At 31.9% G+C, this 12,367-nt stretch overlaps 1 protein-coding gene across 6 annotated transcripts; it reads right to left on the bottom strand.

The window, feature by feature from the left end:
• Positions 1–478: 478 nt before the first annotated feature.
• Positions 479–12,303, bottom strand: LOC134255108 (ethyl acetate hydrolase-like). Of its 6 annotated transcripts, none has more exons than XM_062737627.1 (8): positions 11,976–12,303; positions 11,258–11,393; positions 8,486–8,607; positions 6,833–6,930; positions 4,171–4,265; positions 3,288–3,424; positions 2,237–2,323; positions 479–1,193 (listed from the first exon to the last, which is right to left on the bottom strand). In XM_062737627.1, exons 1-8 carry the CDS (start codon positions 12,190–12,192, stop codon positions 1,126–1,128), a joined length of 960 nt encoding a protein of 319 aa, XP_062593611.1. In that variant the 5' UTR covers positions 12,193–12,303; the 3' UTR covers positions 479–1,125. The 6 variants fall into 6 exon arrangements, with proteins under 6 accessions (XP_062593611.1, XP_062593610.1, XP_062593609.1 ...); XM_062737626.1 differs by lacking the exon at positions 6,833–6,930 and adding an exon at positions 6,967–7,064 and having other exon boundaries at positions 11,976–12,299; XM_062737625.1 differs by lacking the exon at positions 6,833–6,930 and adding an exon at positions 6,701–6,798 and having other exon boundaries at positions 11,976–12,288.
• Positions 12,304–12,367: the final 64 nt, after the last annotated feature.

Genomic DNA, 12,367 nt, shown 5'->3' with positions numbered 1-12,367 from the left:
ACAAAAAATGGCACAGATATAGTGAACAAGCTCCATAATTCATTCAAAAATGTAAAATAAGAAAAAACAACATCATGTGACTAGTACATTATAGAATCATTAAAGCTTATGGAAGACAAACACACAAAATCTGAAAATTTTTTATTGCATGTACATTGTATATTTATCTAAAATTAAAAAGAAATTAACAAATACTTTAGAAAAAATTCTGTTTTCCAAAAGATCATGAACCCCAGCTGCTACATGACCCTTTTCTTAGTTAACTTAAAAAAAAACCTAAATGCATTAGAATAAAATTGCATGTGTGTGTTTTATTGCATACATACGTGACTAAACTGTATTAAACCTCAAGAACACTGAAAGATAGCTGCTTTTCTAAGCCATTGGTCCAAGCAAAACAATACTTCTAGATATAAAATATAAATTAAAAAAACTACAATCATTTTAAACAGCAAAACAATATTTTACTCCTGTAAAATGTATAAATAAATCATTGAGCCATTGTATTCCATAAAAAAAGATTGTCTTTAAAGATACTCCAAAAAATACAAGCCAAAACAAAAACTCTTGTGAAGAAAACCACACCAAAAAAATTTCAATAGAAATATTAAACCACAAAAGAAAAAAACAACCAAGAAAAACATTGATTTCTTTTTTTTTGAAGCAGAAATACCGGTAGCTTACGATTAAAAGCATCTAAGATTGAGTATATCATGCCCATGGCAAAATGTGACACTTATTTACTTAAAGATCGGAGACAGAATTGAGAAAAATTCAATACATTTATGCAAAATAAATTCAGATATAATTTTCTAATTGAAATATATACAAACCATATATACACAACAGATATATTAGATTCATATAATACATACACAAATATCACTGGTTAGTAAACTCTTATCAAAGCTATTTTACACTATGTTATATGTTTATCAAAATAGTTCAAAGTAAATATACACTAATTGTATTAGGCATAACGTAATCTAGGCTAAAGTCGAGATATTAATCTGAGTATAAGTTTATTTCTAAAATCTGAATAAATTGTTCTAAATCTAGCCTCTGTCACTGCTAATAAAAGTTACATTGCACCAAGAAGCACTCTAAACTGTAGGCATCTAAACTTCATGAATGAGCTTTGATGAACTTGCAAACTTTTTCATGGGCTCTGCGACAACACTCTTCAAAATGACCTGAAAATATTTGAAAAAGCACAAAATTAAATTGTATCTAGATGTCCTAAATAAATGGTACATTGTTTCTAAAGATATTATCTTAGTCATAGAGAGTTCTGTCATCCAAATCTAGAAAAATCTTATAATCCCTTTCATGAACTGATCAATGTACAAACATACAAAGTGCAGTCTAATAAAAATTAGATGTTAGATCTGCTTGCATACTTGGTACACTATCAATATCCCATAGAGGGTCACATCAGAGGTCAAATTCGGAACAACTCTAGACTTTTTCTTTTCAATAAATATACAATGATTTTGCATGCAATGATCTGATTGGTTGCTAGAATTTTACCTCTGATATGACCCTCTATGGGATGTTATATGTAAATATATCGAGTATGCGAGCGGATCCAACATCTAATTTTAATTAGATTGTACAAAGTGTCAAGGAAAATAAAGAGGACAAAAATTCTCAAAGTCCTATAATGCTTTGTTTAATATTTAAAAAACTCAAAAAAACTTATATATTGGATTAAGGTCAAGATCTAGTAAATGACTTTACACAGATTTTTTTTATTCTAGATCCATTATGACGTCATAATCAATTTCAACTTTCCTTTTCCCGTGCTTTACAGCTTTAGCGGAATTATGTAGAAAATAAGGTATTTTCATGGCATTCAATTTGAAATCCAAAGAAAAGTAATCCCAATACCTATATATTAAATTTGACATTATTTTAAAGAAGAAGCGATGAACATACAAATTACCGTTTTCTGAGAGACTGTACTGGCAACCTAGATACATTTCCTTTGTTGAAAGTGGAAAAAAAACTCTCATATTCATGACTGATTTTCTGAATTTTTCATTGAAAACACCATTTTAAAATATGGTTTTTCATCTTGCTTACCTACAAATTATGCCCTGAAACACCTTATTTGTCAAAGCTAAAGTTGAAAAGCATCATTAAAGGAATTTATTTCTCGAATTCGATAAATCTGTAGGCATCTTTCATTTACTAGATCTTGACCTTAATGATACATGTACTTTATTATGTGTACCTGGTAGGTGGAAGAATCCATGTGTGACTCCTTTAACAGTAAATATCTGTGACTTTACTCCTGCCTCCTTCAGTTTCTCATGATATGCTGGAAACAAATGAAAGTAAAAGTCAATCAAATTATCATCTCTCAGTCAAATCACAGTCAAGGCTTCAAAGACCTAGATAAGTTTTGTTTATAAAGTTGGCTGTCAATCACTGCAAACATGAAGGGATGACATTTTCAATTGTCTCTCTGTCTGTCCACCTGTCTGGAAAGAACAACTTAGTTACACTATCTAAAGAAAGCCTTTAAGTCTCTGATTTCATATTGATGTGAAACTTCATTAAAAGACATAACTTGGTAAAATACTGAAAAAAATTGTCATTCCAATTTTGGTTGTAGTAAAAATGGCTGTGATGAAATATATTTCAATATTTCTAGGCTTCAATGTAGAAGTGATACTCCTATACACACAGACAGATAGAGATCCTGTGTCCTGTCGTGCTAAGCAGGTGACATCAAAAGTGCAGGTAATAAAGGTGTATATAATATTTTAACATTGGTTATACTTTTTCCACACTGTTCAGATAAAAGGTATATATTACTACATTTTTTTTTCTCTGTTAACTATAGTAGGACGTGCTTATAACATAGGAACACCTTTTGGTATGAATTAAAATGTGATGGATTAAATTAGTAGTGCCCATTCCCAAGATATAAATTATAAGTGTACTTTTTTATTTCCAGAAACTCTTAAAATTAGCATTCATGCAGCTAAAAGAAAGATATATTAAAGATCATTGGTTACAATGATAAAATATGTTCAGCAAGTAAAAAGAGCTTATTTCATTATTTAGCAGATGACAGTGAAGTGAGTGCATAAACACCAAGTTGTTAAAAAGAATAGACAGCAAAAAGATCACTCAGATTATACACTGTAAATAAAAATTGTTACATATTTTTCATAAAACATTTATTTTTCATAACTTCCAAAAGAGATCATCTTGAATATACTGACTTAACTCTGAGTGATCGTTTTGACAATGTTCATGTATTAGTGCATGCTTACCAATACCCTCATCCCTCAGTGCATCAAGTTCAGCTATGATAACTAAGGCTGGTGGTAGAGTGTTAAAGTTAGTTTGAAGCAGAGGTGAAGCCCTAGCATTGCCCATTTCTGAACGATCTATGTACTGGTCCATGAACCTAGAACATACAGATGATTGGTTATAAACATTTCCCCATGGCAGGCCTCTTACCGTAACCTTGATCACGATTCTGGTCCAGTTCTGCTAAGATTATTAATGCAGGAGGGAGGCCCCTGAAGGATTTCTGAAGTATTGCTGAAGCTTTAGGATTTGTTATATCTTTTTCATCTATGTATTTCTCATTAAACCTAAAATAGAAGCCTTTCCGAATACATACTACTTTAAGTACATAAATATTGAAAACATTTAGCCTGGAACTCGATTAAAACCCAGGTAAAGAAAGATGCTGAAGAGATACATATACTGTAGACTCCTGGAATTAGTTATTCTGTTACCAGGTATATTTAAAGAAGCACCTTTTTTAAATTGCATTACATCAACCATCCAAACTTTTGACGTCCGATAAAAAATTCTTGTGAAAAAAAAGGAATCTACAAATTAACAAATTGAATTACATTGAAACTTGTCCAACCTTGACACCAACGGTTTCACAGAAGTTTGCTTGACTAGACATTTCAGGTTAGACAAAATTTTAAGCAAAGTAATTTACTGAAAGAAGCTTTAAATTTCAATCATTTTTGGCAATATTTCGGAATACACTACATAGACCAGTTTCAAACTTCTCAAACTAATTTAGCTTTCTTTAGATGATAAAATAATCAATGAAAAAAAAAAAAAGGAACAATATAATCAAAGGAAAATGAATTTCAGGGATAAATTCCTTTGTTACAATTGGGTCATTACCAGTCAACCATCTTTTTCGTGAGTCCAGGCATTTCTGCAAACTCCTCAGCTGACTTGTAATTTCTTCTTAGGTCTACACTTGGGTACACAAGCACCTGGATTATAGGAAGGAATAATTGACCAAAGTAAAAGATTCCAAATTAAGGTGAAGTTTTAAAATTTGCAGTTGTACAATTTATAGTTTTTAGAATTTAGTTTTACTTTTTGCTGTAGAGTTGTTTATCTTGAACAAAAAATTATGATATATGTATCTTGTGATTTTACACACCATACTACAGATATTTTGAAACACATCTATTCAATAAAATTAACCAGAAGTCTCTGTCGAGACAGTAGCTCTACTGGTTTGTACTTATAAAAAACCATTGCACTATTTTATGTATCTTTGTGTAGTCTACTTGTGTGCCAACTTATTTTGAAATCAAACTAAAACTGTAGAAGGAGTAGCGTTTTAAAGGAATTTCACAGAAAATTCTATTTTTTGTAACCATGGTAACACCGTTCATCGAAAAAGAAAACCGATGCACTATTCTATGTATCTTAGTGTAGTCTACTTGTGTGCCAAGATATATTGAAATCAGACCAAAACTGTAGAAGGAGTAGCGTTTTTAAGGAATTTCACAGAAAATTCTATTTTTAGCAACCATGGCAACACTGTTCATCGAAATTAGAAACCAATGCACTATTCTATGTATCTTAGTGTAGTCTACTTGTGTGCCAAGTTATATTGAAATCAGACCAAAACTGTAGAAGGAGTAGCGTTTTTAAGGAATTTCACAGAAAATTCTATTTTTAGTAACCATGGCAATATCGTTCATCGAAATAGAAAACCGATGCACTATTCTATGTATCTTAGTGTAGTCTACTTGTGTGAAAAGATATATTGAAATCAGACCAAAACTGTAGAAGGAGTAGCGTTTTTAAGGAATTTCACAGAAAATTCTATTTTTAGCAACCATGGCAACACCGTTCATCGAAATTAGAAACCAATGCACTATTCTATGTATCTTAGTGTAGTCTACTTGTGTGCCAAGTTATATTGAAATCAGACCAAAACTGTAGAAGGAGTAGCATTTTTAAGGAATTTCACAGAAAATTCTATTTTTAGTAACCATGGCAACATCGTTCATCAAAATCAAAAACCGATGCACCATTCTATGTATCTTAGTGTAGTCCACTTGTGTGCCAAGTAATATTGAAATCAGACTAAAATTGTAGGAGGAGTAGCGTTTTGAAAAATTGTTTACAGACAGACGGAGAGACAGACAGACAGATGGACGAACGCCGGGCGCATTACTATCGCATAAGCTCTTCTGGTCTCTGACCAGTAGAGCTAAAACCATATTAAAGAGGAAAAAAAGCAAAAATGTAATATAAAATGACATTAAAATGGTGCATCTTAAATAAAACCAAAAACCACATTAAAAAGGCAGAATAAATTCTCATGAAGCAAAATTCAAGACTATTGCATATAAGAAATAGTTTGTGAATGAAATGTACTTTAGTATATCCCCCCCTTCAAAATGTAACTTTCATGCAAAAATCTGTAGAGTTCTTAAAAACAGTTTTGCCTGATAAATAGGTACTACAGATGCCAATCTTAATTCAATTTTTAAAAAAACCTCTTCAAAAACTGTATCTAGTCACTAAACCATCATAAAAGTACTGAAAGTACTCATGGGAGTTGAACATGGTACCTAATCTGAAAGATCTCACAGGAAGTAGAGGAACATTTTCATGCTTTCAGATTTAAGTCAGCTAGAACTAATTTGTTACAGATACAACACGAAACATTAAAAATAATTTCAATTGCATTTGAATAGCAAAGATCATGGGACTGCTTTGAAATTACCTGCAGAACTTTTGCTTTCCGAATAAAATATTTTGATAGACCGGAGAGCTACAGTGTCACCCATTGAAAAAAAACTGTATATATTTACTGCACACAAAAAAGTGTGTGCGCTGGTTCTCGATTTATTTTTCCATGTTTTTTAACTGTCACATCAAAATATTACTAATATGTTCTAAAATATATTCTTTCACTGTTTCCACAACAAAACATTCCTTATAATTGTTGTTAATAGCCCTTCAGCCCCTTCTGGCCTCAAAATTGAGATCATATAAAATGTCGTCTATTTATGCTGCACTGCAATTTAGGTTTGCAAGATAATTTGGTCCACCGCACTTCGTGCAAATGTCAAATATAAGCGAACTTCAAAGAGGAGGAAGAGATTTTTATAACCAGAATCCAAAGTAAGCTTGGTAGCTCTTATTTGGATTGAAGGAATGCAAGATTGATAGAGATAGGGCTTAATGTTTTACTGAAATGAAACTTGTCCAAAACTTTAACTTGGATACTCATCCAAAAAAGTCGAGGTTGAAGGTATTACCCTAGCCCCTAATTTCATTGAGGAGACGAATTCGATTGTTTTTGATAAATCAAATAAAGGCAAATCAAAATAAAAATTTGAAACTGAAGAGCAGACACAACATGCAGTCATGCAGCACTTGCATGAAAGATGCATGTTACCTGGTACCCCAAATCTGGGACCTCATGACAAACAAGAGCCGCCATGCGGCTGCCCTCTCCATCCCCACCTACCCCTACCGTGCTGCGGTTCACCGCACCTAAAACAGAAAATTAGATCCACCTTGTTATTACCTGGTAATCTATTTCATGTAATTCGTGACAAACCATGGCTGCCATCCGTCCCCCGGCACTGTCTCCTCCCACCCCCACTGTGCTCTCATTTACTGCACCTATTTATAAAATAATATTGACCAATCAGAGAATACCTGGTATTCTATGCCTTCTACATAGTGGCACACCATGGCTGCTGTCTGACCACCAGCACTGTTCCCTCCTACTCCAATATTGCTTTCACTACTGGCACCTGTTAAAGCACTTTGTTAGTACATGTATAGTCAAACTTGTTTACACCCTGACTAGTTATTGTGAACGGTTGCTTATAATGAAGCAGTGCATATAATCCCATTTCAGAACTTGATACAATAATCCTAAATTATTATGTACAATAAATTAAAGTTTTAAATAAAGCCACTAACTAATAGGTAAAATAAATTAGAATTTGTTGGCATTAATCTACCTACAGATAGATTTTAGAGTCATGACTCTAAGAAAATAGGGTCTATTTTTTCTTCACATCACTATACAATTCAAACATTCTGCTCATTGTTAAGAAATAAACATTAATAAAGCATGCCAATTGTGACAAGTAAGCCATTTAATCATAGGCCTGGGAAAATTGAAAAACCATTTTGTGTGTGTGTGTGTGGGTGTGTGTGTGTGTGTGTGTGTGCATTTTTTTTTTTTTTTTACAACTAAGTACATTTAGTATGACAGAATTTTAGAAGTCTACAGACTGAGACTTTCTCTGATTTTGGTCATTGCAACCAAGTATTTATTTCCATTCTTTGAAGAACTATCTGAGTTGGCATTTATATTGTTTCCAAATGTGTATTACATGTACCCAGTAAATCATTACAATATTGACATCCAGCAGCTGATCATCACAAATAATAATGGAGTTCTTCCCAAGTGGCTGCACTTTTTGTAATGCTAAATCCTCATAGAATTTGACTTTGCTGCCATGTCAATATACCAGCTTACTTTTGGCAAGGATCCCATCAAGAAGAAAGATTGGGGAAAATGAACTACTTTCAGAAAGAACTTAGTCTGAAAGACTGTTTTTTGTATACTGGGATTTGAGATGCAAAAAATCATGGAAGTACATGACTATAAGATAAAAGTGTATGCACAACAGTATCATTTTACATTTATCATGTACAAGTTCATTAAAATACCAGAGTCCCTTCAAAATTTATCTGATATATATATAAACTGTAAATAATTAATGCACATCCATAGACGATTTAAATTATATGTAGGACATCCCTTCAGGTATACAGCGTAATGACAAAATATTTTAAACCTGCCTGTGAATAGAAAATTGGATCTATCTAAAGAGTAGACAAATATGCGAGTCATTTATACTGATTTCACATTTCACACAGGTGCATCATCCTAATAAATATGTACAGTGTATACCCTTCCTCATTTTAGCTTCAACATGTATTGAGTAAAACATTGTATGTAATTATAAGTTTCAAGACAGCTATCATCTACCGCAGAAGGGCTGGCTTCCTGTACAATTAATGTATTGCATTTTAGTCAGAAATCTTTATCCTGTATAGTGACAGCAGCTCTGGTTAATTTTTTGAATCAGTTAAAAAATATAGATATCTAAATATAAACTCAATTTCTTTTAATTTAGTTTGAAAATTTTTAGATTACCTAAAAGACCTTTGTTCATTTTCACCCAGCGGACAACACAAATGGCATCTTCGTGGTTGGCTGGCCATTTATGTTCCGGAGCAAGACGATATTCTACATTGACCACCACACAAGGGGCATCTCTACAAAATAATAAAAGAGAGATAAACTGACCATCAATAAAATAAAAGGGCATTCCAATATATATTACATGAAAATACTTCAAAATGTATGGCCTAGCTGACCTGATTTCTAAAGTGCTATGAATTCTATGATGTTCATAGAAAGATGAAATAACTTATAAAAGCAACATAAATTCCCTGTCTAATAAAGCAGGCTGGCAAACAATAAAACATTGTATTTAGGTCTTTAATCACTGTTTGTTATTGAATGATCCTTAAGGCATACATCCTGTTATGTTTAATCTACAAAGTTTTAATTACTATACTTCTTTTGACTGACTTAAAAAAAAAGAAGTCATACGAACATGCATACAGTGTTTCACAATGCTCAAGCAACAATGGACAAAAAAGAAGATAGCAAAAGGTCATCTGAGTGACTCAAATAACCTAATAATAATTGGCAAATTAATTAATATTTTATTAACCACATCCATGACAAAGAGCATATGGCAGGGGATGTTCAATCCCTCCATGACACTTGATCCTACCTCTGGTATACTAGAGGTATACACATTGTCTTTTATTCATTTAATTAATATCAGCCTCCTTTATAATAGTGAATATAATATAAATAAATCTTGACTAAATTCATTTTTCTCTCCCCCTTCCAAATTATTATGCAAAACTTAACACAACTTGGAATAAAATCCTGAAGTGAAATTTGCCAAGATGTTAAATTTAACCCAAAAGTTACAGACTAACTTGAGATGGTCACTGAATAATAAAATCAGCTAGGGGCGAAATAAAAATCATGTACTTTGATTTATTAAATAATTAATTGAATAGCTTTCGCTCTTGGTGACTAAACCCTGTCCTGATAACAGCCTAAGGTGCTGAGATTAAAGTTGAGACCCCCCCCCCCAAAAAAAAAAAATAATAATAATAAAACCCTTCACATTTGTAGCATTGAACACACACATGCTGTAAACAAATGTCAGTGAACCCAATGGTTGCTGGCTGATTCACGAGATGATAACCAATGTTGTTGGTTTTTTATTATGAAAAATGTAAACCATGTCAATAACTCTGCCGTATATCAAACTCTGCAATGGATATGGATGTTTACAAATAAAAACATTAACGTCATGTCAGAAGCAATCAAACATTACAGACATTTGTTATATGGATGTTTGGCAGTCGGAGAACTATAATGAACAAATTCCTCAGACAAGAGCTGAGTAACATAAAAGCTGTACAGGTTACTCAGGAGAGATATCTCTATTTCAGTAAACACTGAGTTTTCTTATCTTTCAATCATCATCAATGCAAAGATTTAAACAGGATAAACATTGATGCTACACACATAAACAAAATAAAATGTGAATACCTTTCAATGTTTTATGATAGTAAAAAAAAATGAAAGATAAAGAAATGTAATAAATTGAAGCATTTTATTAGATTTTAGGAACACAAAATGGGTTGATGAATTGTGGAGGTTTCAGACACCTTGTTTATGCATTTGTATTATAAACATAATAAAATGAAATTTTTAATATTCTCTCACTCAAAATTAATTTTTTAAAATGCAAAATTATAATAATTGTTATTTTTAATTTTTTGTTTTGGGCACTTTTGAATGCTTTGAATCTGTAGGATTAATATGATTAAGCTCAATGGAAATACTAATTTAAAAGACATATTCTTTGGTAATGGCATGGGTTTACATAAGATAGCACAGAAAAACTATCAATGAATCTGGAAATAAATTGGTAGTTTCATTGTTGGTTTGACCTTTCATTTGGTTGTGCTTACATGTAAACTTCTCATCACACTGACCTGTCAAACAATGTGACAAATGCTGAATATTTCATGTTTATGCATTTAAAGTTTGGAAAATTTCATTTATTTTTATCAATGTAAAGATTATCTTAATTCTTTCGGTCAACTATTAAAAGCTTCTACGAACTGAAATATCATTTTATAGGTCAAAACTATTCTTGAAAATTTCGTATCAAATGCATGTATGGAAATGGAACTATTCATGAAATTCTTGTTTAAAAAAATTGAACACTATATAAGGTTGACTACTAACTGAAGCTTTAAATCACTGTATGATATATATTTTCTGTTGTTGTCAAATCTTGATCTCACTCAAAATTGCAAAATACAGTAATTAAAACGTTGAACTTGATGTGACAGACAAAAAACATGATATATTTGAGTAGTACATGTATTTAAGTTATGAAGGTTAAAAAATTAAAGAATAAGTGTTTGGGACTTCAAAATCACTTTGACATATCCAGGTATTCCAGATAAAGTGTTCAAGATAATTAAGTTTAACTGTACTGATATATCCTGAATTGTCTCTCATTTTTAAAATACCCCGTACTACTTTAAATTTGTTGAAAATTCTCATTAAAATGAAAAGAAAAATCAAACAACTTAGGGTTGCTTGCTTACTTATTCAGTACATTGCAACTTTATAGATCAACTTGTTTCTTTCACTTGATAATCTTTTAAATTATTTGATTATTCAATTGAAAGATGAGTGAAGGTTCCATTAACTGCTCATTCATCAGATGGTGACAATAGGAGGAAAAGTAGTTTCAAATCATCTATTGAGAAAGTGAATTTTCTTAAATAATAACCAAAGATTTGCTTGCATTCCTACCTGGAGAAGATTCTGCAGATAATGTCCACAGTTTGTCTACATCCCACCACATTTCCCCCTCCATGGAAGTATACAAAGACAGAGGGAGCAACACACAAGTCACACTGCTTAGATCTGTATACTGTGATTGGAATTCCTGAAAATACATTTGAAAGATGTTTACTTTGTGATAAAAAAAAATATTTTCAAGAAGGTAATTCAAAGTGTTATGATTTTCCATCTAAAAAATTCTATGGGGGGTTCCGTAATTATCATTAAGGAAAACAGAAGACAAAAATCAAAGAATACCAATTATTCATAACCATAAAACATGTTTTATATCAAGAAATCAAACTGGATAACTTTATCATTATTCTACTAAAATGAGGAAAGGATGCTCATTACTGAATCTCAAAAGATGAAAAACCCTTTTATCAGGTACATACACATGGAAGTAAATGATGCATCATTCACCCATCTAAGACTTAACATTTGCAAGAAGGAGACAAACAATATATTGTAGCCTTAAACTATCAGGTGTAACCATACTACCAATACCTAATAAATGGACACGCCTACTTATAAATAAAAACATTAATCATAAAGAAAACAGGCAAAATAAATGTTTATCAAAAAGAAAACAAAACATGCATGATTTTTAAAATTAAAATTTTATAAATAAAGCATTTATTTACTGACATTCCACTTTTAAGACAATCAGAAATTGCTGAGAACTTACCATCGCTGCACTGTTTTGATGGAACTGTGAATTCTTTCACGGTGCCTTCAAATTCCGTCGTGCCAGCAAACCTTTTAGCGTTCGCAATATTACCCTCCCTCGCTTCCTCTACCGTTAGTTGATCATAAGGTTTTGCTCCGGCCTCGGCTCTTAATTTGAAATAATTCTCCGTTTCTGCATGTATTTTATACTTTGGTTTAAATTTATCAAAAGACATTGTGTTTGAGAGGACTGACTGCCTCTTTGCTGCACCGATCGATAGTTTCTGCAAATCTGTGAGAGCTACTTCCGCTATTACTTTTATTTAGGGAAAGTCTCAAAATACGATATAATTGATATTTATGCCTCTGGCTAAAATATTTATTTATTACTAATTTACTATGTCAATTACA

The sequence above is a fragment of the Saccostrea cucullata genome, unplaced genomic scaffold (assembly GCF_032062105.1).
Source record: "Saccostrea cucullata isolate Sc308-1 unplaced genomic scaffold, CSIRO_AGI_Scuc_v1 ctg1584, whole genome shotgun sequence".
Lineage (NCBI taxonomy): Eukaryota > Metazoa > Mollusca > Bivalvia > Ostreida > Ostreidae > Saccostrea > Saccostrea cuccullata.
Note: the sequence above shows the minus strand (reverse complement) of the source record. Positions and strands in the feature narration are given on the sequence as shown.

Coding starts and splice junctions, on each gene's coding strand:
- LOC134255108 (XM_062737627.1), bottom strand. CDS start 12,192: ATGTCTTTTGATAAATTTAAACCAAAGTATAAAATACATGCAGAAACG. Junction 8,608..11,257: donor ATCTGCAGAATCTTCTCCAG/GTAGGAATGCAA, acceptor ATTATTTTGTAG/AGATGCCCCTTGTGTGGTGG. Junction 1,194..2,236: donor TGGATTCTTCCACCTACCAG/GTACACATAATA, acceptor AAATATTTTCAG/GTCATTTTGAAGAGTGTTGT.